The 27,629-nt window shown below is 41.1% G+C and overlaps 1 protein-coding gene across 8 annotated transcripts; it reads left to right on the top strand.

The window, feature by feature from the left end:
• The first annotated feature begins 7,026 nt into the window (after positions 1 to 7,026).
• Positions 7,027 to 22,543, top strand: TENT5D (terminal nucleotidyltransferase 5D). Of its 8 annotated transcripts, XM_068957312.1 has the most exons (5): positions 7,045 to 7,122; positions 7,812 to 8,044; positions 12,496 to 12,643; positions 13,781 to 13,903; positions 21,261 to 22,543. In XM_068957312.1, exon 5 carries the CDS (start codon positions 21,280 to 21,282, stop codon positions 22,453 to 22,455), a length of 1,176 nt encoding a protein of 391 aa, XP_068813413.1. In that variant the 5' UTR covers positions 7,045 to 7,122; positions 7,812 to 8,044; positions 12,496 to 12,643; positions 13,781 to 13,903; positions 21,261 to 21,279; the 3' UTR covers positions 22,456 to 22,543. The 8 variants fall into 8 exon arrangements, with proteins under 8 accessions (XP_068813415.1, XP_068813410.1, XP_068813416.1 ...); XM_068957314.1 differs by lacking the exon at positions 7,812 to 8,044 and having other exon boundaries at positions 7,027 to 7,122; positions 12,499 to 12,643; XM_068957309.1 differs by lacking the exon at positions 7,812 to 8,044 and having other exon boundaries at positions 7,029 to 7,122.
• Positions 22,544 to 27,629: the final 5,086 nt, after the last annotated feature.

Raw genomic sequence — 27,629 nt, 5'->3', positions numbered from 1 at the left:
CAAATACTTAAAGCATTTTGGCTTTCTCTCTCTGTGTCCATTAAGAAAGGTTGTTCCTCAAGGTAAACACTGACTTCTACCTGACCTTGGCTTTTTTTGCCTATTAAGTCAACAAATCTTGATGTTCTCTTTCCCCAATGTCAATCTCTGTTTAAGATTTATACTGCAAAGTGAATTACTGAAACAAAATCAAATAGATATTGTAAGTGAGGTCCCCTCCTCAAATGTTAAGGCTATTTTATTTTCTAGTCTCTGGTAGAAGTAGAAGCCTAATTATTTCTCTCCAGTGTTTCATTTGTAAAGACAACAGGGTGGATTTTTTTTTTAATTGTTGCTCCTCCATGATGTAAAGGGAGACAGACATTTACTGCTCTGCAAACAAAAGGCCAGATTTTTTGGTATGGCTGAGCCGGTTCAGTATTCAACCACAGGCCAGAAAGAAACATGAAGAGGGGCCTGTCTACATCCTGGCCTAAATTAGAGCAACTTTTAATTCTGTTTAGCAATATCTGCCAAAATTCCTCCGAGCAAGTTGTATCAGTACCAGATTAAGTAGGTTCCGGCATGATCTAGATAGATCTCTCAACTTCACATCCCTAATCTTTATGCCAGAGGACAGAAGAAGGTTGACTTAGGAACTAGTATGACAACTCTGTGATGCCAAGGATGATCTTCTGCAAAAGCAATGTCTCTGTGGATAATACGAATTTACAGCCAGTTAGTACTGTTTTAACAGCAAAAACAAGTGTAGCATGCTAGGAAATCCACAGCAAGATCTGCAGCTAGGTGTTAGCATATCCAGGGCCATTTCTTGCTTTCAGCCAGTAGCTGAAATGCCCCCGTGCAGAACGACGAATGGCCCACGCTGCAGAAAAGCCAGAGGAGGATGCAATGCCTCTGCTTCACGCTGTCCTCTTGAGGGCTCCTGGGGGCCGGAAAAGCCCTACCAGGTCGGATTGTTTTGGTTTGAGTGTGGCCAGTGGACATTCCACCGCGTAGTTTAAGGACCAATTCAGGAAGGCATTTCTGTAGCTTCTCTGCTAGACAATAGCATTCAGGTGGGATTGTATTCTCTTCCTTCAGGAGCTCCTACATACAAAACCAAAATATTCAAGCTTTACGAGGAAAGAAGATTGGATTAGCAGCTAAACAAGCCAGATCACATTATACATTCTTGTGCAGTTTTATTTTCTTCCCTACCACCATAGGGATATGTATAAAAGCACACATATATAAAAGGACCAACATTTGCCATTTGTGCCGATCTCGTTATAATGGCCACAAATTTTTGAGTGTAAACATTTCTGTTTGGGATCTGACATGAAAAAGGGTGAAGGGATCAGTGGTGAAAGGCACGCACAGAGCTTTCTTTCCTTCCCACAGGACAGTCAGGAAATAGCATGTTTCTGAGCTTTCCAGGTGTCCATCAAGGACAAATTGTTGTTTGTTTCTGCTTAGCCCAGCTTCAGCTGATCAGAATATACTCTGTTTAGTTCAAGTTGCTCCAGACTTCAGTGTGCTGACGTTGGAGGAGATAAACAGAAGTCATTTGCTGATTCATCATAACAATTTTAATAAAATATGAGTCAGGATTTTCTTTGGTGGTGTAATCGTGAAATTAGGTTAGCATGGCTTGCTGAGCACTTTGCTTTACTATGTGTGTTCCTGGTAGCATCTAATGTTCCCGTGGTATATTTTTGGAAGTATAACCAGATTTACAAGGTCACATTTTCTCCTGTTTCCCATAGCTTCCCAACAAAATAACGTTCCCCACTCTCTGTCCTAAATTAGAAGCCTCTTCTCCACTTCTTAACTGTGGATTTTCCACAACCTGTCACCTGTCAGACCATTAAAGCGTCCATTTAAAATCTGTGCTTATGTGTGCTTCTCCAAAGCCTGAAAGCTGGAGCAAAGTTTGCTGAATGTCCCAGCCTGAGCCCTCAACCCAAAGCTCTGCACTCAAATTGCAGAGGATGGAAACACCTCCTTTCTCAGACCGTTCATGCCCTTCCTGAATAACATACATCTTGGAGCAGAGTATTTTTCCCGCTAAACCTATTAGTTTATACCCCTTTAGAAATGCAGCCTTGCACATCTATTAGCCCTTTAATTTGTCTCATAGTGTCTATCATCGTATCTGCAAACCTTGGTCTCCGTATGATTCTGACAGTGTCTTTATAGTTCCCCACAGTTAAATATGCTATTTCAAACTGAAGTAGTTACAGTAGAAAAATGACATCAGTATTTAAATAGATTTCCTGAGGAAATTTTGTAATGGTTATTTTTATAGCCTATGTTTGTGCCTTTTAACTTTTTCCTCTGCGGCCAAAGGTCAAACAATTATTTCTTACAGACCAGAGCCTGAGCATAAGTACAGGAAAAGAGCTAATTCTGACTAATCTCGTGGTTTTGATTGTTTTGCTTTGTTTTCACTCTGAGCATCAGTGGCAGAAGAAAAAGTGAATTGCATTCTGTCTTCAGAGAGACCTATTGTGGATGAACGAAAACGCTCTCCACTCCCACATTCACGCACTAAATAGCTTAACAAGTCTCTTCATATTTAAGAGTAAAACTTCACAAAAGGTAACAGGAGCTAGAAAAACTCTGACCTCAACTCTGAACGTTTCTCCTTCTACTTCCTTTAAGAAAAATTTGCACCTTAGGTGGTTTTCAGGAGCCTGCTCTTACTCAGTACGATCCGACTATCATGCCATGGCTACTGAAGAAAAAGCCAGAGAAGGACAGCATAAATTCCTTCCTGAAACCGGGCAGAGCGCTCAGCTGGAGCTGAAGTGTTGCCAGTCGTGTGTGCATCTAGTGCTTCCACTCTGGCAGGCTGAAAAATTTGTTTGAGTTGTGTTTGGCATTTTTTTGTGGGTGAAAGCAAAATGAATGCCTAGTTAACCGGGAAAGGGCACCTTTTTCCCCCTCATGTTGTCTCAGAAAAATAAATTTAAAATTAAGGCCACGGGAATATTTTTTATCAGATTGTTTCCCTTAAGACAGAAAATGCATCATTCATGACAAGAAATTCTCAAGTTTTGGAACAAAAATGCAGTCCTGTGATGGAATTTTCCAAAGGTAAAAATGATTTTCTTCCGCTCCACTGTACTGTGCAGCAGAGAGCTAAACGTGTATGATATCTCAGGTCTAAAACACCTGAGAATTGGGGAAGTGTACATCAGGATCTGACCTTTACAACTGATCTCTAGCTTTAAAGCTTGGTAATCGTCATCATTTTGAAACTGCTTTTATTACTTTTGCAGTCTGAACTTGTTCTGCACATTGAAATCCCTATGACATCTGATCAAATTTGAAAGTGGGGCTGGACCCAATTGTTGCAGTTTAGGATTTAGGTGCTATTATTCTAGCAAAACATGACCTTGCATTAGGATATCCACTGCATGCTACAGACTTGGAGCTGTGCATTCATAAAAACAGATAAAGGGCACAGTTCCAGGCTTCTGTGAAAAATTGGCTGTGCTTCCAAAATTTTATTCAGCAAGAAGTCAGTGCTGTGCGTCATTGGTCAAAAGATGACTAAGCTGTGGTTATAAATGATATAAATGATAAGGATTTACAGCTAGATTATCCCACTTTTACTCCTGTTGAGTAATACCTTACTTCTTAACCAATGAATTGGAGATAAGCGAATCTTCAGCCTAGGTGTTTGCTCAAAAGCTTTGCTGACTAGAAATGTATTTTTGTATGTGTTGAGTGCTTTCCTGAATTAGGGCCAAAGTAGGAGGAGACAGCACGAGTTCAGGCTTTAGAGATCATTTCTTGTACATCACATCAGCAGAGGAGACCCACAGCCTCAGAAATTGCCTTTAAAATCCTCATTTCCAAAACAAATAAAGCGCTCTGGGTGAAATTCTGGCCTTATTGAACTCAGTGGCAAAAGTCCCATTGACTACAGTGGATCCAGGACTTTGTCAGATAGACGTACTTCTTGTTCATTTAACACCTTCCATGACTTTTCTAGTTGTTGAAAAATATGTATCTTCTAGCCCTGTGATCATTTCTCTGGCCTGCCTGCCTACGTCCATTCATAGTAGCACGGTGACATCACGATGGCACAGATTTATATCTACCTCCCCCTGAAATGCGCAAAGAGGTAAAGGCACAGTTCCAAGAAAGTCCAGCTCTCCCTGCCTGACACTAAATCAGGTTCATTAGCCATTTGAAAATAAGCCTTTCTCTGTATATCAAATAGTGTGCTCTCACCTCACCATGCCATGGTTCTGGCAAGTATTTAGTGATATGTAGTGGGAAAGAAGAAAAGCAACCCTCCTTCTCCCCCACCACAACTTAGCTTTTATTTAGTAATTCACTGTTTTCAAAATGCAGCAAAAAGTTATCTAACTAATTAGCCCAATTAAGCACTCGATAGCTACATACAACAGTAGAGCAGGGCAGAGCTGTGGGCTTCATTCTGGCATTGGCTGAGTGTCTGCAGGCGACAGAATAACTCCCCTCCCTTCATCACTACTCAGGTGGGCTGCCTGCAGGGCTTCTGGCCTTCCAGCTAGCCTCCAAGAGCCAGGAAGCAATACACGGGGAAATAAAGTTGTTATAGCCGAGAATGGGTTTGCATTTTGAGTTTCTGAGGGTTTGAGAGTCACAAAAATCTCATCACCCATTTGCTTCTACTGTGACACCTAGGACTGTAAACTAATGATGAATATTTGGCCTGTATTTATGACACAAAACAAAGTCAATTCACAGGCAGGATTTTTTAATTGCTGGACAATGCTTCAGAATTGCTGCAACAGAACTTTATCGCCGGATTCATAAAACTGTTCTTAAGAGGAAAGAGACACTGAAGATGTTTGTTAAGGGCCATAAAGCATAACAGCTGGTTTGGCAATTGTTATGCTTAACGAGGGTCAGATTTCAGTGCGGCAGATCCTACACTTCTGAGACAAAAGGTTAAATCTTGATTTTGTGTGATACCCAAGAGCCAGCCTAAAGCTAGCCGGGTGCTGTAAGTTAAACTATAAACTTAGCTATTTAAGGTTATTATTATATATTTGCCTATGCTAAAATTCAGCTCAAATACTTATGTAACCTTTTTTTTTTTGTCAAAGTATGCTCACTGTTATGAGTCACTGTAGTACTAAATCTGCATTTTTTTCAAAAATAATTATGGCTTATCCATTTGGCATAGCTTCTCAGAACACTAAAGTAAATTATCTTTCATTTTAGTTACACGTAGTTGCAAAAGCAAACTAAGACAATGTACAAAACAAGTATAACGTATTTAGTATTTCAGTGGAATGAAAATGACCAAAAAAAGCACAAATACTATAACCTCATTCCATACTGGACTTTTTTCCATCCAGTCACTTAAGTAATTGATCAAGGATAGGAAAATTTAGATGCTCGCAGTTAGACAACAGATTTTTTTAAGCTACCTTTTAAACCTACAGCTGGGTTAGTGACATCACATACTGCATACTGAGGAGTACACAGGATCTGCATGAAGGTCCTTCTTCCAAGTTTGAAGGCTACACAGAAACCAAACTCCTCTAAGGGGAGGTATTTTGTTGTGTCTAAGTCACAACATTGAGTTTTAAGTGACCAGTCTGCAGTTCCTTGTGGTTACGTCACAGATTTTTTCGCCTGAGTTTAGCTAAATCACCTTACTCCCCGTATTTTGCACCTCCGAAGTTTCACGTCTCCTCACTGCAGCGTGGAGATGCTACGCAAGCGGTTGAGTTGGGCAGAGCTGAGGCCTCACTCACACTCACTGAGCATCAGGGGCAGGTGGGCTCACTCACAGCATTCGTCAGTGCTTTAATGTCTGTCAGGTGTGCTGAGACAGCAAGAAAAGCCAACTGCCCTGTTACCCTTAGGTCCTCTTGCTGTGCATATACACAGCAACCCCCAGGTGAGGGTCTGACCTCGGGTGGCTTAGTGCTCCTGCCATGCAAGTAACGAGGACAAAACCAAAGACGCTTCACTCAGGAAGGATCTCTGAGCCGCAAGAGTTCTGTTTTGACCCTGCTCAGGGAACGTGAGACAAAAAATGAGTAGCAAGAGGATGAAAACAGCTGTGACTGAGGGAATATGACTTTTTTTTCCCCCGGGGGCTGGATGTCCAGGGACATCTCTACCACGCAGCCAACAGCCGGCTCTGTGTGGCACGGTTTGTAGCGATTACTGTTCTCGCGTTCCTGTTGCGAAGGAGCTTGGCCGGTTCGCCCGGGGGCTGTGAGGCGAGGTGGGCGCCCGCGTCCGCACGGAGCTGCTGCCAGGGGCCGGGCACCGTGGAATTAAAATGGAGGGGGAGCAAGTGGCGGTGGCGTCGCCAGCACCTGCACCGAGCTCGCCGATGGCTGGGACGATCCCGTGTGAACACGTCCTTCGTGAATCCCTTGAAGCGGGTGGTCGCGCGGCAGCTCCTTGGCACGCCGCGGCCCTTCCTCGCCCCTGCTCGGCCTCGCAGGCGGCTCTCCCGGGCGGGAAGGCCTTGCCGCGGCCTTGGCGCCGGGGGTGCGAGTTAAGACGCGAGCAGGCAAGGGGTGAGGAAAGCGTTGCGCCTCGTGGAGGAGCCGGGCACGAGGCTGCGGGGACGCCAGGGCCGGGGCAAAGCCGCAGGGCGCACCGAGAAGCGTCTCTCCTCGGTTGTCCCCGGACAGCCAGCCCCCGTTACTCCAGAGCTACGGCAACGCGGCCCCGCGCAGCGGGAAACCCCTTTTCCTAACAAATTATGGCGGCAGCCGGCTCGGGCGGCAGCGGGGGGCTTCGCCCGTTGGGGGAGAGGGGCGGCGGTTGGCGGCGGCGCGCGGCCTCCCCCGTGAGGCGGCGCGCGGCGGCCGTTGGCGGCCGGCGGGAGCCCCGCTGGCGCGGCGCGGCGGGCCGGCCCCACCTCGGGCTGTGTGACGCGGGGTTGCCATGGCCACTGGTTTACGCTACAAGGGCCGGCGGAGGGGGGCGGGTCGCTTCAGCACCGGGTTGGCCGCGGACAGCAGCGGCGGCGGCGGCGGCCCCGGCTCGGCGGCGCCTCCCTCCCTCCCGCCCCAAACGCCGTGCCGGGCTGCGCGGCCGCCGCGGGCTGCACCGGGTTGGCGGCCGGAGGACGCAGAGCGGAGGCAGAGGGGGCGCCCGCCCCTGCCGGTGAGTCCCCGGCGCCGCGGCGGCTGGGCGGGCTGGGGCGGGCGGCCGCCTCCCCGCGGGCTCCTGAGGCGCCGGGGGCGGGGGGGAGCAGGAGGAAGGGGGGGGGTCCCTTCCCGGCGCGCGCCCCCCGACCCCCTCACCGGTCTGGCAGCCGCTTCGCGCCGTCCCCGCGGAGCCGGAGCCGCGGAGGGAGGCTCGGCGCACGGCAGGACGGAGCGGAGCGGCCGCTCGCCGCCGGCCCGGCGCCCTCCCCGGCTCCGAGAGGCGGGAAAGCTCCCCCGGAGGCAGCCGCCCTCCGCGTCCCCCCCCTCCCCCCCCCACCAACCGCCGGCGGCACCGGCAACTTCGTGAGGGAGGAGCGGGAGGGCGAGCGGGGCCGGGGCCGCTCGCGGCAGAACTTTGTCACGTCGGAAGCCCCGTCGGCGGCAGCGCGCTGCCGTGGGCTTCACCGGCTAACGCGGAGCGGCAGCCTGGCAAATTTGCTATGCTTTGTGCGTATGTGAGTGTGTTGGGGGGGGGGGTCGCTGCACCGGCTTATTTTGGGGGGGGGGGGGGGTTCATTCGCCTGAGTCCTAAAAGCTTCCTGAATTTTTTGGGCGAGTAAGACCCTCCTCACCGATTTCATAGAAGGGCAGCGTTCAGTACTCATCGCCCAGTGAGACGCTGCAAGGCGTTATCGTCTCGTCTAGGTGGCATAAAGTAGCCGTCGTGTATTAAGCCTTTCCTGGGCGTTCAGAAAGGGCCCGTCCGTGATCCCCGAGGAGCTCAGAGCCTGTAGGTCACAGACAGACCAACACCGGGACTCCCTCACCGAGGCTGTTCAGAAGCGCTCTTCAAATACGTGCGCGTGTGCGCAAAACAAAAACTGTTTTCCAGCAACTCGTGATTAGCAAGACTAGGTTGCGTTCTCCCTTCCCTACAGGTAAAGAAATGTACTGTGCTCACTGCCTTCTCCCCTCCGCTAGCGTGTCTCTGGGGTACATCTGTAAGCCCCTGCAAATCGTTACACATATTTATTATTCTGTCAAAAAGAGCATGCTTGACTACAAAGGCATACACATTGTATTCTGCGTGCTGCATTAACAATAATAGTTTTGTTCATGGCTGCCATAAAAAGCAGCCAGGTAGGTATGAATAATGATGTGGATCACTGTTAAAGGCCAAGAAATGAATAATGAAAGAATGGAGAGCAGGGACTCTCTCCCACGCGCTATGCTCTTGTGCTTCCCTTAAGCTAAAGAGTCAGATGTGACTTCTGTATGTCCCGCTCGGAAAGGTAAAAACCATCCCCTTGCTCTTTTGTCCTCCTGTATGCTGTGGCCATAGCACCCAGGAGGAAGCAGTAAGGGCTTTGTGTGTGGAGGGGAGAATAGCAGACCTTGGATTATATCTTCTAATTTATATCTTCTCCTTCTTGCATTTCCACAGCTTGACTTAAAGAGAACAGTAATAATTCTTCTAACTTGCTCTTGCTGCAGACCTTTGACCTCATGGTAGTGTTGCTTGTACACCATCCCCGCTCAGCTCTGCAGTAAAGGCATAACTTGACAGTAAATTTAGTTTTGTTGCCTCATTAGGCATCAGACATACAGCATTGTATTAAGGATTATCTGGTCTGTAATTATGATTCAGCTGCCAGAAAGAGAGATGTCTAAGGCCTACCCTTGTGAGCAAAGGCCTGAACTTAAATTCCTGGCCTGGAGAGTGCACGAACAGCTCCTGTTTGATTCAGAAGCATCTACTGACTCGCTAGGCTCAGATAATTTATGAATTCACTGTAAACTGGGGATAGTCAAGTGGACCAAATTCTCTGAATGATCGCATTGAAGTTGGGTTGTTCTGGAGAGTAAATTAAGCAGTAAATTGTTTAGGCTGACAGTGGAAATTCATTCATTAATTAATGTTGCTTGAAGGAATGAAATTCTACCCTTATTTGCAAAATACTGCGAATCCAGATTAGTTCCACTGCCTTCTCAGTTCTCAGATGTGATTATCAGGCTCTCTCCTCAGCTCTACCTATAGGGCTCCTGCGTACAAACGAGTACTCATCGCCTCTGGGACAGGTTTGCGGCTGTGTGTCATCAGCGCTTAGCCATAGTGAGGGCTGAAAATATTGACAGACAGCTTGCTTTCTGCTCTGCCTCCTTCATTCATGTTGAGTACCACTTTGCTCTCACCTGGATCGCCCTGAGATTATTGACACTATTTGTAAAACTGCCATTAGCTTCACAGAAATCTGCATATGGGCATAGTATTTGTTATGTGCATGTCAGTGATACATATATGTTATATATATATATACACATATATATAACTCCCACTGGTTTTAATGACACAAGATCAAGCCCAAGGAACGGTTACAAGATTTGTAGGCAAACACCAAGAAACATCTGGTCATCAGACTGTAGGTACCATGAAATGAGGGATGGTTCTGTGGGACTGCACAGAGTAGAAGTGAGCTTGGAGTTTATCTTTTTGAAGCGAAATGCCCAGTCATGCACATATTGGGCCAAATCGGCTCTCGTTTACACCAGAGCAATTTCTCTGGCTTCCAAAAAACAGCTGAGGTGTGAGAAAGGAATTTGTGCCATTGGGATTAAAACATAAAAAAAAAAATCTTCTTTTCTAAGTTAAGGTCTGGCTTTCTGTCTTAGCTACCATGACCTTTATGCAAAAATAATTATTCCAAGTACTGCTGCAGACTCTAAGATACAATGAAGTGTCAGCAGTTTAGGTTACCTATAGTCCACAAGCATGCAACATTAGAATATGGTATATAAGGAGAGAACATACTAACAAAAGAATGCTTTTCCTCCATGTAACACTACAAACTGGTACAGCAGCTGTCAATTTATGTCAACATCAGCTGTTTTTCTTTTCCTTTACCCTTTTTACTGAATCTTTGCTTATCTAGCAGGTCCTGCCTTTTTGACATCCAATGTTGTGTTGAATGTTTTTTCACATTTGGTGACAGAAACTTTGACTCAGTGTGTCTCAAAATTTGATGTCCTTATCCGCATGATGGTCATTATGCATTATTGATAGTGATGGAAAAGTCATGAATGCACACATCTTCGCTGCAGGGCCTTACCCCTTTTCTTTGGTTTATCACTGTTTTATCTTCTCTCCACATTCTGGAAATAATGTCGGCGGTGACATTTCATTCTACCTTCACCACAAAAAAGTAGCGGTGCCATGGTCTTGGTACTGCAGCTATAGTCCTTTTCCTGGTGTAGTCTGAGTGGAGTTCTGCTGTTTTTACTTCATCACAGAACTCTAGAAGATGTTTCAGTTACCAAAAATCTATTTGCTAGAGGAATCCCAGCTCTTACTGATAGAAAATTAAGAATGAACTCGTCTACCACAAATGCTTTAAATTAATAAATATTCCATATATTTTTCCCAATTTTACAGTGTATCTCATAAAATTGGGAAAATACTATTAAAAAGAAATCCCACTACTGTATTATGTAGTCAGGGAATATCTTTTTAATATGAGAAGTATGAACATTAATTCATAAAATGAGTTATAATTATATTTCAACATTATAAATAACACCAATAATAACATAAACAAACAATTGAAGACAAAGTAATCTCTGGATGGGACCCTGATTTCCTGTGTTATCAGTTATGTGCAAAACAGTCTGTGGAGGGTGCCAGCCAAACTTTGTCCACAATACAAAAGTTTCTTCTAACTCGATTTAAACTAGCAACGTGCTTAGGAATCATGAAGAGCCTTTATCCCAAGGGATCCTAGACTGCTTAACAGATCAACTGGGAGACTATGTGCAGAGTTCATGTCCTCTGCCATGAAATGAAAATACTTCAGGAGTGAAACAGGGTAACTGCTCAATAGCAAATACTTTTATAAAATATGCAGAAAGGAGCAGGCGTAACGCAGCGAGATCTTTATGGGACATGAGTGCATTTGTCTTCCTGGCTCTCCAAGCGTGCAACAACAACAAAAAACATCAGCTCAGTTTGCTGCGTGTATTGTGTTGGGACCCCCCCCAACCAGATGTGGCTGTAAACCTGGTATCCTCTACAGCTTTCCTGCCACTGTTTCTTTGGGCCATCCTGCTGCCGCCTTTGCCAGTGGCTGGGACTTTATGGGTGCGGATGAGGGGAGGAGGCCTGTGGAGGGTTTCTGACTTCGTAATGCCCGCTTTCCCTGAGACAGCCCAGAATTAGGACTGTTATGGCCCTCTGCGTAGCTCATCCCTCTTCCCCTGGCATTTGAGGAGGAGGGGGAATTAGGAAGATGGTTAATAGACGGAAAAGGAGGATTGTTCCATTCTTTAGCTTGCCTGCTTTTGCTGCAGTTTAGTCATAATAATGAGAATTTTTGATAAGTGAGTTTCAAATTGAGTCACTGGTATCTAGAGGGAGTAAATAGATTTTGGCGTTAGTCTGAAGAGCAGAGCAGAGCAATCATATGTTGCAGTTAGAGACTGGCAGGCTGAGAGCGGAAGGCAAGCGTTTGTCAGGGAGGGGAGAGGGACCCCACGCTGAGCCCTGCAGACCTGGGGAAGCAGCTGGAGCTGCCCTGGGCAGGGGGGAGCAGTGGCCGAGCTGCGGGACGCAGGCACCCGTCGAGTCCGAGGGGCAGCGTGTCTCGTGATGGGTGCCTGGGAAGAGGTGCACCCAGGAGCAGCTGCCGCCTGGGCTCTCCAGCAACGTTCCTGATGTGAGATGTCAGGGTGAAGCCCAAGGAGCAGAGCCTCCTGCATTAGCTACTGGACCCTGCTGATTCTCATCTTGCTCTTTTGCTCATTATGCACAGGAACACAAGCATAAAAGACTTTGAAATGAGTTTGTCAGTGTGTGCCATCACAATTCACATTTTGAATTCAGGAGTAGAAAAATAATATCTTTGAGATAAAATGTAAACATTGATGTAGTAGGTTTTGATTGTTGTTTTTACTTCAAATAGAAAAATCTTGGAAACCACGAGTAACAAATTATGAAAGGGTACACTTTTTGCTGTAATGACTGCGCCAATAAAAGGCAACCATTGAGAATAATATCCCAACAGCCAAAGCACTTCATCAGTCTCACCTGCTGCTTTTATGAACATATTATATAATAAAGGGTATTCTTCTAAAATATATATATATATATATAAAGGTCTCTCTCTCTCTCTCTCTCTCCTTCCCCTAAATATCACAAGGAGAAGCCATTAATTCTCCTACAGTGATAATTTATTCTATCATGATGATGTATCCATTAATGGATATCATATATCCATTAAACCTTCCACCCTCACACAGAAAGAAATAACAATTATTCATTGTTAAAAAGACTAAATGAAAATTTTTGACTTTTTTTTTTAAAGTAACTGAGTATATATTTGTCTGACTTTTCCTCCAGAAGACCACACTCCACATGTTGAGCCTTTTTTATCTAAGCAGTCCAGAACTACTTTTCCTTCCTGTTGAAGACATCACTGGCTTCACATTTTCAGACTTACTGGACCTCAGCTCTTGCCAGACTTAACCCTATATTCCTGCCTGCAAATGTGAGCTATCATTGCACAGACTTGGGGAGCAAGTCAGGGAACATGCATTCATTCAATTAGGAGCCCATGATGAGCTGGAAGGCAAATCAGAGCTGCAGACTGGTCCTGGCACAGCAGGGCCGACTGACAGAAAGCCAAGTACTAGGCTGCTGGTAGGAGTAAAATGGCAGTGACATAAATCTGAATTGTGGTGGAAAAAAACACAATATTCTTCATAAAATGAATAATGCCGTCCATACCTCCTTGGGCTATTATTTCTGGTTTTCCTGCAGATCATGCTTATTTGCACTGAAGTCATACTTCCAAAGTTATCTTTAATCAGAAGCATATATATTTTTAGTACAAAAGATGAGATTGTAGAGCACCATGCTGCAGCAAGGAGTAAATTTGCAGCTATACTAAATCATGTACTGTACGGGTGCCCTGCCTGTGCCACTTTAGGGAACTCTATGTAGGTATTAGGAACTTTGTAGGAGGGGGTGCTGGAATGAGAGTCTTTGAAGGAAAGCCTAAAAAAAGCTACCTAGCTCCCTAGCTGTCAGCACGTCTTTGAAATGAATAGGAGATACAAAAAAGTGCTTTTATGACAGCACACAAATATTTTAAAAAAATACTTACAATTCCTGCATAGCCAGTCAAAGGGCCATTCAGTGTATGGAAATTACAGCAATAGGCTGAATCCTGTGCTAACTGTAAATGAACCAACAACCTAGTTTGCCAAGAAACAAGAGCTTCCTGTGATCTGCCCACATTTTCAGAAAGTACATGAAAACATTTCCCCATGTATAATATTTAATTTTGCTGAGTTGCTATTAGTTCTTATTCTTTTTTGATATGATTCCATGGTGTCCCTGCTAATTTGTAAGTCTATATGTAATACTGAATTCCTTAATCCCATAGAGAAAATAGCAAGATGTTAACATCCTTGCAGAGGATTAAGTATGACCTGAAAGCCAGAGTCTTTCTAAGCACTACTGTGCCTTTCCACTGATAGCTTTTACCTTGTCATTTGTGACTTAAAAGGCTATTGTTATGACTGCAGGACTGCCAAGTCATAATGCATGATTTATTGTGTACAGCAGGTGACTGGTAGTTAACATTTATCTCAAAAAGAATTGTTTGTTTTTTTTCCTGCAGCTTTCCCTAGGAGGTTCATGTTTTTATCAGTGACAAGATGACAATTCATATTTTTACCAAAGGATCCAGTGAGTCATCTTATTAACTCCACTGAAATACATGCTTGGCAATAGAACTGCCACGGTAAGTCTGTGGGATTTTTCATTCTTCCTGGAAATATTATCAGGAATTAGTCCATAGTATAAATTTAGTAGTACAAATAATAATCTTTATATAAAGCCATAGCTTCTCAGTAATGACCACGGTCCAAAATAGACCAAATATTGTGTAGCACACCTTTTCTGTAATATTATTATTAGAGCAACAGATGGTAAAGGACAAGACAGACTATGCCACAGACCATGTTGTTTACTAGGGCGTGGTTTTTTTGAGCCTGGATACTTGGTATGAAAGAACCTCATGCATTGTGGGAACTGATATAAAGCCATAATAAACCTGACCCTGAAAATAACACCATGTGAGGGGATCCACGTGCAGCTAGGAGCGAGCGTACTGTGAGTCATGAAGGAAAAATTTGGCGTCCAAAAAGAAACAATCTCCAGGATGACATAACATGGATTATGTATTAGTATTGATTGCTCAAAGTAAACTTGTTTATTTTGTCCCTCCTGAAAACTCCCAGATCACCTAGCCAATATCCTGTAAGGTTTCAGTAGAGGTCCAGGCCAGTCGGGTCCTCCTCCAGCTCTGCGATAGAGGAGAGCACAGCTGCCTTTGTGCCACACTGTTCTGCAAGTTGAGTTCATCTGGGAGAAGGGGCAGTGCAGGCTGGTACATGACTGTGTTGCTTTTCCTTGTTCCTTCGGTCAGGTTGGAGGAAAGGTAGGACACAGTTTTGTTGGTAATGCCTCAGATTCTCTTTTGTTTACTTGTTTTGCCCTTGAAAGTGATATTTTTTAGTGCAGTTCAAGCAAACTGCTTTCTGCTTAAGCATATTTGCACACCACACAACCTTATCTCACAGGAGAAGAGCATATGGCCTTGAGTTATTATTTGTTATTTCAGGGTAACTAGATGGTAACTGTACTGAAAACTTACGGCAGCTCATGCATTATCTCATGATAACAGGATAAATAAGCAGTCCCTTCACTGCATGCATTAACAATAATGGCGGGAAAAGCTCATGAAAGCCACTATTAAACTAGTTTAAACATGTCCCCATTTAGGATGCCCCAGATGCTTTGCTGCTTCTACTTCTCTCATGCACATTTAAACTATAACTAGGACTCCTTCTGCATTTGATATTCTTGTCTTCAAAGCTGCAGCTCTGTCAGCTGCAGTCCTTAAGTCAGTGAGCATGCAAAAATACTTTAAATGCCCAACTTAATAGAGAAATATGTCTTTCAATTAAAATAAAACTTTAACAAGATGCCAAGAAGTCATTAGCAATGCTTATAATGTGTATGTAGCAAACCAGTACTACAGATCTCCCCAGATCGAAGAGGAGAATGCAATAGTTACTTTGAGCATCTCTGGAGTAAACCCCGAATGGCAGAATGAAAGACTACTCAGGTGGCTGAAAAGACATTTTAGTTGATCTGTAAAAAGTCCCCTAGCAACTGATTTCAGGTGCAGACAAAGGTAAAGACAACTGGAGCATTAAAGTATTCAATATAATTGTTCTAAAACAGACAAATCTGGGAGTAGATGAAAGCAAAGAGAAGAGAATAGAGCTAACACAGCTGCATGAAAACTATTTCAGATGTGTTCTGCTTGAGAATGCCAGCACATTATAAACCCTTTGAAAATACACTGAAGCAGCATTATAGAGTATATAAAAAGAGAATGTTAAACAGTTTGTGGGTAAAATATGAGCTAAATTTGATGAGAACGTCCTCTAGACTGTAAGTATCTGTTTCTATGACAGTTGAGTGGAACATTAAAGATATCATTAGCCTGGCAGGTTTTATTGATTCAGATGTACGGGGAGATGTGCTTTTATTTTTTGGGGTGAAGCTGGTGTATGGCAGAATGTTAAAAGCTGGTTAACTAAATCTTTTGTCATCATAAAGCCAGACTCACATCCTGCAGTCAGAGTTTGGACCAAACTCTGCTGAAGAAAATGAGAGCCCCTGATTTCAGGATATCATTAGCAAAAGGGCTTTTAATGACCCCACACTTCCAAAACATTTTTCCGCATTTCAACCACTTCACCAGCTGAAGGTGACCACTGAAGGGCAAATTAGAACTTGAAGAAGAGAAATATTCTTCTAGCCTTATAATAAGAATAGTATATCACAAAACATGACTAGACCTGATCCATCTTATTCTGTGCTTCTCTAGCCAATATATTTAAAGGAAAATACCCTGAAAACTATTTGTCTTCATTCCTTTATCTGGCAGAGATCTCAAATCGGGCAGGATTCAGGGTCCATTGTAACATTATAAATTCCATAAAAAAAGAACTAAGAAAATCACTAACTAAGAGAGTTTCAGTAAGTTACAAATACTTTTCAAAGGCTGTTTGTTCCTTTCACTGTCCTGCTGCTAGTGACTGTGCATCCCTCCATTTGTCCACAAACTTTAAAATGGGAAAACATAGAATGTAAAACATATGAAAAGCTGTTAGATATCATAGGGAGGAAGTTACGAAAACTGAATTCTTTGACAGGGTTCAGCAGGAGAGACCTAAGGAAAGCTGGGGCTGGGGGATGCAGGTGGGTATCTGCTCTCAAAGTCAGTGTCACATACATGGTTGCCCTTAATGGCACAAAGGTGCTGCTGCTGGCAAAGGGACAGCGAGATACATCTGCCTCCAGGGATCGTTCTCCATTGACTTGTCACCTAATGTCACCAGTCTCCAAACTGACCTTGACAGCTTGGTGGCGGACATGTACGCTGGTTCCTAGGGGTCCTCCGGCATGTGGGAGTCTGCCTGGGTCGTTCCCTTGACTCAGCCAATCCATGCACCCATTCTTATTTGGCTTCATCTAGCTGCTATGGTCACTTGTAGTTTGTTGCTTTCCCTTTGTCCTTTGATCTGCATAGTTTTGCACAATGCTTTGATTAATTATAGCCCCAATATATCTGCTAATTTATTGTAACTGAGTCCTCCTTGCATTAATAACAATTTCTGATACCAGTCCGAACACCTCAGTAAGTAAATTTGCCACTGAATGCCACTAAGAATAAGGTTCCTAATGCCTATCAAATTGCCCAGAAATTGTTCTTTCTGTCAATATATTTAAGGCAAAGAACAAGTCGAAGTGCTTCTAGCAAAGTGCAGGTTATATACTGAGTTAAAAACTGGAAGTAAATTAAAAAAAAAAAAAAAGTTTATCTAGATCTACCTGCAAATCAATTATGTTTTTAACAACTTCACTGGCTTTTTTCCTAGGAAATTTTCCTTACTTGTCGAAGATGAAGGCATTATTTCAGCACAGAGTTCTTAGGGTTGATCCTCAGACGTTTCTGAGCTGTTAATGTTGAGGCTCTGAACACAAAAAGCCTCACGTCATTCTCCAGGAATCTCTTTGGAGAAATGAAACTTTGAGGTACTACTCTTAGTGCTGCAGCAGAAGTTATCTGGTTTGCCTTCAATGCCAAAGAAATATTTAATGACATTTCCTTTTCCTTCAATTTTTCAGTCTTAGTATATCGCAGTGAAATCTACATTAACTAAAAATGTTTGACAATAAAGGAAGCATTCCTAGGTCTATTTAGGGCTACTTCATCTTTTCACTTTCAAAAATGTTTGAAGGGGTCCCTGTGCTAAAAAAGGTGATTGAATTGCAGCATTCCTTTCCCTAAGCCCTTTCTTTTATATCACAGCATTAACCTTGAAAGCCCTTTTAAAGTTTTGCAATATCAGGCAAATCACATAACCTAAAAGTACTGTTTCTACAACAGTTGTGACAATGCAGAAGTTTTCTTGTAGATCATTGGAGCTGGTCTGCCGTAATCTGACATATCAGTAAAATAAATGTCAAACCTGGCAGCAAAAAGTTTATACAAAATGCTCTCCTCCCAACCTCCTCGCTCTACCCACTGTTGTGCTACTTCCAAAATTCACAATATCTTTCTATAACAGCTATTTTTGATGATACACATTATAAAAATGTCCTGGAATGTCAGGAAGGCTATGAGGGGTGGATAGAGGCTTTTTTAATTAGCAGTTTTTGGTAATAAAGGAATAAGCATGCAATTATAGCAAAGTAGGCAGTCCTATGGATGGCAGTTTCTCTGACTTTCATATCAAATGCCATACCTTCTAAATGTCTGCAGAAATGTGTGTATATGTGTGCATTTGTGTGTGTATATACAAATATATATACCTATAAAAAATATATTTTATATATTTATGTATGTATGTGGAGTTATATACTACGTAAACAGGCAACACCAGGCACAGCTCAATTGTGCTAGAATTACAGGATTGAATCCAAGACCTTCAAACATCTATTCAGTGGCAATCAAAAACAAACATTCTGTCCTGACTTTTCAATGTTTTTAAACATATGGTTAACTTCAAGCATATGGCTAGTTCCAGTCTTTGTAATGAGGCCAGAAAGGTGCTTGCAATGACATATGTTCTTGATCAGCTTACTTTGGATCTGAAACACTAGTAAATATGTGGAAAATGGCTTAGTAATATTACCAAGCCATTTATCAGTTCACAAATTACTTGAAATTATTAAAATGCAATATATGGAATCTGAAAGCAAGGGAAGAAAAATATATGAGAATGTACATGTATAGTCACTACTGATTGAGAATCAACATTATAGACTTTACAGTAGTGTTACTACGCAAATGTGTTGATTGTTCAGTATGATTTTACTTCATTTACTACTCTTGAGCTTCAGTCAGAGTATTCAGCCTGTGCAGTCTCTCAGTGCCTCAGTGGTATTTCAGATCACATGTGAAAACCACATGGAGTTCACACCTCCACTCAGTTTTCTTCAGTCAATCCAAACTCCATCTTTACGTCAAACTGAACAGGAGACACAGATTTCTCTAGGCAGAGATCCTGACTGCTTCCTCCTGAGAAAGAGGCATCTGGTCAGGCAAACTGACTTACACGCGTTTTCTAATTTGAAGTGCAAAACATTTCTTTTAAATGGGACACCCATACACTTAAATGTAATTATGTCTCCATTTTGTACCAGGATGGGGATATTAATTCCTTGCTACAGAGCAGAGGCTGATTTTATAGCTGACTCTTGAGTTATAGCTGAGTTTGAGAAAACAAATAAACAGTACAAAGCAAACATATATTTTACAAAAATTATGCTTAAAAGTGGGATAGTAATTCTTTTTTCTTTCACAAAATAAGGTAGCTATGTTTTAAACGCTTTGCGTGCGTCACTGAACAATGACGTTTCTCTCCTACATCATCAGTAACTTAATGTGTGTGCTTAATATATTATCCTTGTTGCACTGAACTCCCACAAATCTACAAGGGTTTTCATAGTTTTGGTGGAAAATAGATTCTAAAGTTCAGTGCCATCATATGATTGCAGTCCTATTGTGCACAGTATTCAGGAATACTGTGATGTTTAGCTTTATATTCCCTTTAGGTGCTCAAGTAGAGTGTTTCAACAGCAGTTGCAAAAATCCCTTTACTATGTAACGGCTGACACTATTTTAAAATTAAAATATTTTTAGTTTAACTGAAGTCTGTCTGAACTAAGCATGCACAACCCAATAAAAATACTCTTTAAAACAAGCCTTAATTAACACATACAATATTAAAGGAGAAAGCAAAATTATAATGCTTGTGCAGAAAACTGAAATTCCTTCCAGTAATCAAAGTTGTTTTCAGTATTTAGACCTACAACTATAAACTCTCTAAACAACAGTTTCCCATGTGCTGAGGGGTATCAGTTGATAACTCGGAATAGTAAAGAAATGCCCAAAACAACTGTATTGACTAAAGAGTTATTACTCCCTTGAGTGGTGAAGAAAGGCCCTGATACGTCCATAAATGCTCTTTCCTTCACTTGTTCCTCAGAGTGGCAAATGCAGCTCCAAACCCAGCCCGCCAAGTCGCAGCACCAAGTGGTGAGGTTAATTGAAAAGTTGTCAGTAAACAGTAATATCTCCCCATGAGTTATGGTGTGATTTATGGAACAGTATTGAAAAATGGAATGATTGGATTCAGCAGGAAAACTCTTTGCCTAATGATTTGAGCAAGAACTACCCCAGAAGAATTGAGAAAGGGATACATTATGAAATAATATTAATGGATTTGGGGAATTTTTTAGCCCTCTGACCAGTTCCAGTTCTGTAATTAATGTCAGGAGACGGTAATATTGAAGATAGGCATCTTTCACTAGACCTTGGACATCTAATCCTCAGCTATGTTTTTCTTTTTCATAGCTCCTTAAATGTACTTCTTATTTACTTAATTACTGTAATCACTGCTAATTATATAATTGTATGATTGTATTTAATTATATTCATAATATACCTAAATAATATTTAGAAATTAAAGCATTTACATTCCCATTACAAAACATTCATAAAAATAAAGTTTGCATCTGTTCAGGTAGGAACATTTGAAAACCAATGTTGTGGGTTTTGCAACATTTTTTTCTCATTATAAAATTTAAATAAATAATCCATCCTAAAGTCTAACTGCCTGCTAAATATGACATGAAGACAAGATAACTTTAAACTGAGGAATCCTTAAAGCCTGAACTATCCCATACCTTATCCCATACTGAATATCCCATACCTTTTATAGGCACTTCTTTATAGGCTTCCTTAGGAGATTTTATTGTGTCAATGCAGACTGGAAGTGGTTTTGTTATCAGTTCTGCAAACTCTAACTTCCAACATTGGTACATTGCTGTGGGAGACTTAGCTAGAAGAAAAAGATTTTGTCTTCAGAAATAATGTGGAAACAACTTAAGAATTATCAGATATCCAGTTCTTAAGCCATAAAAAGCAACGTTAAGGGATGCACGCATATAGATGAGCCAGAGAGACTAAAGTACATTCAAAGCATATCACTAGATAAAGAATGAGCGTGTTGCATCATTCTTGATCTTTTTAAAATAATTTCCTAGTCTTTCAGTAACTTTAAGCGTGTAAGTCACTGAAGATAGAGGGAGATTTCCAGGCAGGACAGAAAGAATTGAATTTGCTCATTTTGCTCATTTGAGATCTTCACAGTGAAGTTTATTTGGAGTTTCATTATAATCACCAGGTATTTCATAATATTAACCTTTGAGTAGTTTTAAATGAAATCTATACAGTTTACTACATTTACTTTGAGTCATGGATTATACAAAAACACAGTGGTTTCTCGGTAGGATTAAAGTCCAACTACATTAAAATTCAATTAAGAGCCTGTGACAAGTGCAGTGGTTGACTCAGATAGTAAAGTCATATTGTATTTCAGTGTCAAATGAACTCCTTTGTCACAGCAGCAAGGAGGTAAGGTATATATTTGTCACAACATAGTAAAATGTCAGGCGCTCTTGTATTTGAGCAAATTCTTAACATTTTTCCTTTAATTTTTGTTTCTCCCTAGTTAGCCAACTGACTTCACAATGACTGAGGGCTTAGACCACAGATTCAGTAGTCTCACCTGGGATCAGATTAAAATTCTGGATCAAGTATTAACTGAGGTAATACCTATTCATGGAAGGGGAAATTTTCCAACACTGGAAGTAAAACCAAAGGATGTCATTTGTGTAGTAAAGGAACAGCTCATCGAAAAGCAAATCAGTGTTCGAGATATCCGCCTGAATGGTTCAACAGCTAGTCACATCCTTGTAAAGCAGAATGGAACGAGTTATAAGGACCTAGATATCATTTTTGGTGTTGAACTTCCAAGTGAACTCGAATTCCAGATCGTTAAAGAGGCAGTCCTAAATTGCCTATTGGACTTTTTGCCAAAATGTGTTAATAAAGAAAAAATTACTGCTCAGACCATGAAAGATGCCTATGTGCAGAAGATGGTCAAAGTCTCCACTGACCACGATCGCTGGAGTCTCATCTCGCTGTCAAACAACAGCGGCAAGAATGTAGAATTAAAATTTGTTAACTCGCTCAGACGGCAGTTTGAGTTTAGTGTCGACTCCTTCCAAATAATACTGGACTCCATATTGAATGTTTACAGAGAAACAGACTGCAAACTGACAGAAGACTCTCACCCCACCGTTATTGCAGAGAGTATGTATGGAGACTTCAATGAAGCAATGGACCACTTAAAGTACAAACTCATTTCCACCAGGAACCCTGAGGAAATCAGAGGAGGCGGCCTTCTGAAGTATAGCAATCTCCTGGTTCGTGACTTTAAGCCAGCAGATGAGGCTGAAATTAAATCTCTGGAACGTTACATGTGCTCCAGGTTCTTCATCGATTTTCCAGATGTTGCTGAACAGCAGAGGAAAATTGAGTCATATCTGCGCAACCACTTCATTGGGGAAGAAAAAAGCAAGTATGACTACTTGATGACTCTGCACGGAGTTGTAAATGAGAGCACAGTCTGTCTCATGGGACATGAACGAAGACAAACTCTGAACATGATTACAATTCTGGCTTTAAAAGTGCTTGGAGAACAAAACATCATCCCAAATGCAGCCAATGTAACATGCTATTATCAGCCTGCTCCATATATCAGTGACAGAAACTTCAGCAATTATTACATTGCTCATGGACAACCACCTATCATCTACCAGCCATACCCATTTCACATACCAGTGCAAAGTGGCATGGTTTAGTAGCGCAGTAACTTCCTCAGCACCTACACCCCTCTCTCTTCCCAGTTCTCTCCATAATAAAGGCCTCATTAAAACACGTTTAATCATCCCTTTTGATTTCAGGACTTGTTTTTGTGCAAGTTGCCAATGTTACTTGGTTGGTCAATGCTGAAATCGCCATTAAGCAGATCGCAAAATAAGCAGGATTGCTATCGTTATTCATGATGTGTTTATATCCCTAAATGTGTTTGGGCTGTACTTGGCTTTTGGACAAAAAGAGATGGATATAAATTATTCTAATTTTATAAGATGAAATGCACTAAGTTCTAGGTTCTAAAAAATTCTTAAGCAAAATTTAAATAGTGAAAATGAAAAATTAAGCCAATAAAATACCTCTCAGTAGAAATGCCTGATTTTAGAAATGATAGCGTTCTGGGTACATTGAACTGACAGGATCATCCCTCAGTTATATCCGTTCAGTTCAGCAACATTTATTTTCAGCACATTTTGAAAATATGCATTGATTGACTGTCTCTTGGTAGACTGAGCTCTGCTCTATAGGCTCTTGTCTGATCACTTTTCAGCTCCCATTAGAAGTCTCTTGAGGTCACGGACCTCGCTGGAGTACTGTTCAGTGACGGTTAGCAGGAAACATCCCTCCTGAGAGCAGACTCAGCATTTTTTGAGTATCCAAAATTTCCACTGATTTGAGTGAGAGATTTGGCTGCTTAAGTAGTGCGGTGTTGGACCCCAGGATCTGACTCACGGATAGTGAAAGTTTTATGAGATGTAGCTATTCTAATTAAATTTGTCCTGAAAAACAAGGTAATAGAATGACAAAGGTGAAAATTGAGCACATAGGGGCTTTCTTTCTATTGTTAATTTGTTATTGATCACAGATGCTTAAGTGCATAATAAATGGAGTCAGAAAAGAAAAAAAAAGCAAAATAAAGCCCAGGGATGTGTTACATTTAAATGAATTAAGACAAATTCTTAGCAGTGGCATTTGAAAAAATGTTTTATACTAGTGATGTCCTGTATATGTTTAGATATCTGCACAGATACACTAGTAGCAAATGAAAAATCTCTCTTATGATCAGGAAGTAAAACATCAGTTACAAGATTTTGTGTGTGTGTGTGTGTGTGTGTGTGTGTGTGTGTGTGTGTGTGTGTGTTTTTACCAAAGATAAGTTTTAAACATGTCACGTAAGTGCCTCTCTGTGCCTGTTGTTCCATGAAAGCTGTAATGCAGCCTACAGTCCTCATGCTAGACAGCTCCTGATTTAAAAAAGGGTAAGTGAAATATATGCCCTTGGTCCTCCACCAACGGGTAACAAAGAGTTTGTACTATTGGAAGTCAGAGATTTGCACTGTTTCCTTCAATATGTGCAGGTTTGGGACTGGTGGATCTAAGGTTGATCTTCCTGAAGCTCCTATTGTTCAGGTGCTAAATACGGTGTAACGAGAGAACAGCAAGGAAAAGACATTTAGAATGGGTGGGGTTCTAAAATCAAAACAGTCACCTGGAAATTCAAACAGTAGATTTTTCTTATTTCTAATGCTTAACATGTCATATTAAAAATTCATTACTGTTGATCATGATTTTTCAGAATATTGGCTACATTTTTTCTCTTTACAAACAGGCATCAGGTCTTAGAAATTTATGCAGCTTAGAAGAATGTTTGATTTATTTTGCACAGAAATGTGTTACATACCAATATTTTAAATCTAATGTTTCTCACATTTCTAAGGTCTAAGATGACCTACTTGCCAGTAAAATGTAGCTTGCCTTTACCGCCTGCCTGTACAGTAGAACAAAGAGCTTTCTAAAGCCAACTTTGCTGATTGTCATCATTTAAGCCAACCCCTTTCTGTAAAATATAATGCAAAAATATAGTATAGACTAATGTATGAGAAATGTTTGTACAACGTAAGAAGGGTATACTAATCTGCTTGGAAGGAAATTCATTTTTGTGATGTCTTTGATGAATATAGTAAATTCTATTATTTTTACTGATTTCCAAATATGTCCAAATATGTTCCTTATCTAAGGGCACATTTTATTTCACTTCCACTAGTATCTTTCCTTTATTTAATGCAATAGGCAATTCTAATTTCTATGTTATCAAGTATGGTAACACTATATTTGCATTTAAGCACTTTTAGGAAAAGCCCCCTATATGAAACAAAATGGAGTGAAACATGGTGCAATATTTTTTTAAACTGAGCTGTTTAGATTAAAATGAAACCCTTAAATTTAGTTTGCTGTTTGCCAAAATAAATAGCGCTGTGAATGTCTGTAAGAGCCTTACTGACATTGCACCCTGCTAATGCTTGTGCTTCGACGACTGCAGGGCTGATGAGCTGAAAGCTGGGTCGTGCACCGCTGGGACTTTCAAATGAGTCTCTGCGGGTTAGGCATCCACATGCCTTGAATTTCGGTAGGAATTGGGCCCTTAAACTCCCTGAATTTGTTTGAAAGTCTGAGTCCACCTGTATCGACATTACAGAGCGGAGAACTTAATGTAATGTAGCTACATCAACTTATTACCAGGAAACCTTCTACTTTCCCTATTCCCTCTCCTCCACTCCTGGTTTCCCTGCTGTTTGTTAGGTGGGGAAATGGGTTGACCGTCTCAAGAACCAGCAAACAGGTCTGACAAGAGAGGAGCATTTTCAACATATCATGTATATCCAGTGCACCATTACCTGGAGAAATATTTCAAAAAAAAATTTTTTTTTTTTAAAACCAACAAGTAGAAACTTGTGTCACTCTGTAAAACAGACTCTAATTCTCTTTTTGAATCAGACATTGTGAAATGTATTGGTAATGGTGAACTAGCTCTGGGTGTGCATAAACCAGCCTGTCCACTTGTACAACACCTGTTCATTTAAATATATATATTTCATTCTGTTACATCTCTGTTTATACATCCAGGTTAGATAAGGAAGGACTCAGCCAAAGTCCACTGTGTTGGTGGGAAGAATCCACCTGACTCTAATGGGCTTTGTTGAGAGTAAAGTACCTACAGGTGAAGGTACGCAGACATCAATATGCAAAAATGTCTCAGGTATAAATAAACCCTTTACATTTACTGAAAAAGGTCTTGTATTTCTTACCTAGAGGTAGCTCAGTTTTGAAGGTTGTGAGGTTTATGATTTTATATATATTTATATATATAAAATCTCACATATCTACACAAATACCAACAATTAACAAAAGCTAATGTTTTTAAAAATTTCCTTCCAAATGCTCTATTGATACCTAGCAGCAGTATTGGACCTGGATTTTTTTGAAGGTAGTAATAAGTCTATAAAATAATATTAAAATAGGCGTGCAGTTGTATGCACTGCTGCTAGCGAAACACGGATATCAATACGTAAGATGAAATTCTGTAACCTCTTCTCCAGTTATTATCTATTTTACTATGTGAAGATATAAATCTACAAAGAATTAATTGAGAGACTTTTTCAGTATCAGTATCCTGAGCTTCATGTTTACATTCTATCTTATTGTTACAATCTCTTTCATAATTATAATATCTGGAAATTGTAATGTTGTTTTTGTTTAATCATATAAAACTTCTTAAAGTTTACAGTTTAAAGTAATCTAATGTTGTCAGGACTTAAGTGTTAAAGTTACAAGTGCTTTCCTAAAAAATGTCATTTGAATTTTGTGTTATGTTGTAAAAGGTCCTTTTGAAGCATATTCTTTCTGGTAGTTCCTTTAAAATGTAATTTGTGAGCTCTATACTCAACGTATTACAAAGGTTTTTGCAATGGGTAAAAGAAATGTAAAATTGTCCTCAGTCAAGGTGTTATATTGCCTGTCATGTGACACTGATCCTACAGATCTGTAAAAATAATGGATCTGATTTACCACTGTGTCACTCCAATTTTCTAACTGTGGAATTTGTCTGATGTTAGAGAAATTACATCAGCATAAATTTGGAGTCATACAGTAGTGTACTCGATATTTTTTTTTTAGAAATATCTGGAGAAAGCAAAGGGTTAGGCAGTTCAGCGTGACCGGGATTCCTACAGATCAGGTTTTGTTTGATGCGTTTTTCTACTAAAATAAATAAGTGGAAGGGGATTCAGGAACAAAGCTGTTACAGATGAAATAAGTATTTCACTTGCTGTGCCATCTAAAGCTGTTGAAAAATATTGTAATGCTAAAAACGTGTATTAATCACACAAATTTGTAGGTCATTAGTCCACAGTGTTGACTAGTGCCTTTGGGTATTTGGGGAGTGATCATTAAAATAACTTTCTTGTTCAACGTACGGTTTGCTTGTAATACGTTCATTGTTCTGGTTAGACGTCAGTTCTAGCCTGCGGACTCCTTTCTGGGGATGTCTGGAAGCCAAAATGGCATATTATAACTGCAAGAGTGTTAAAGATTCAATTATGGTTAGTTAGGTCAATAAACCACAAACTCAAATTTACCACTGAACCACAGTCAAAACTACATTTAAGTTTACAACTGATCAGATTCTTATGAAGGTCTTTGATACATTTCAATGGCTCCATACTAGTTTGTCAAATGAGCGTGTGTCAAATATTCACATTTTAAGTGCCTCGATATATATTTATATAATAAAAACATGACTGTCTGCTGCGTAAATAAAATGAATACTTAAACTGACAAATTATTTGGCTTTACATATGCCTAAAATTACATTTTGCCTACTCTGAAAGTACATTCATGTAAATCTAAACACAAACATATCCCTGCTCTAGAACTGCTGTGGAGTGTGAACCCTGACTTTTCCAGCCATCGGAGGAACGCCTGTGAACTCTGAATTTCCCGTAGGATAGCATAGCCACATTTATTACATTTAGGAGGATTTTATTTTGTTTGCTTCTTTGGGTTTTCTATCTTTGTTTTTATTTGGGATCTTGTTTATACTTGTTCTGCTTGCTCTTTTCTTGAGTTCATAGTGCACATCGTGAGCCAGTAGCCTAGAATTTAATTGCCATTTTATCTAGGGGGGACGACAGAGTTGGTGTGTCAGCATTTACAGTGGTCGCTCACAAAAAAACCTTTGGCAGGTGCAGGCATGTTCTCTGGAGACCAGGATCATGAGCTGTAGTTTGGACTATTGATTATTAATTCAATCATACTTTATAAAAAGAAGCAGGGCAATAGTGCTGTTTCTTCCTTGGGGAGGGGGAGGTGTCAATCCAATCTT

The sequence above is a fragment of the Struthio camelus genome, chromosome 11 (assembly GCF_040807025.1).
Source record: "Struthio camelus isolate bStrCam1 chromosome 11, bStrCam1.hap1, whole genome shotgun sequence".
NCBI classification, from domain to species: Eukaryota; Metazoa; Chordata; class Aves; order Struthioniformes; family Struthionidae; genus Struthio; species Struthio camelus.
The sequence above is the reverse complement of the archived record's forward strand: the minus strand, read 5'-3'. Positions and strand labels throughout refer to the sequence as shown.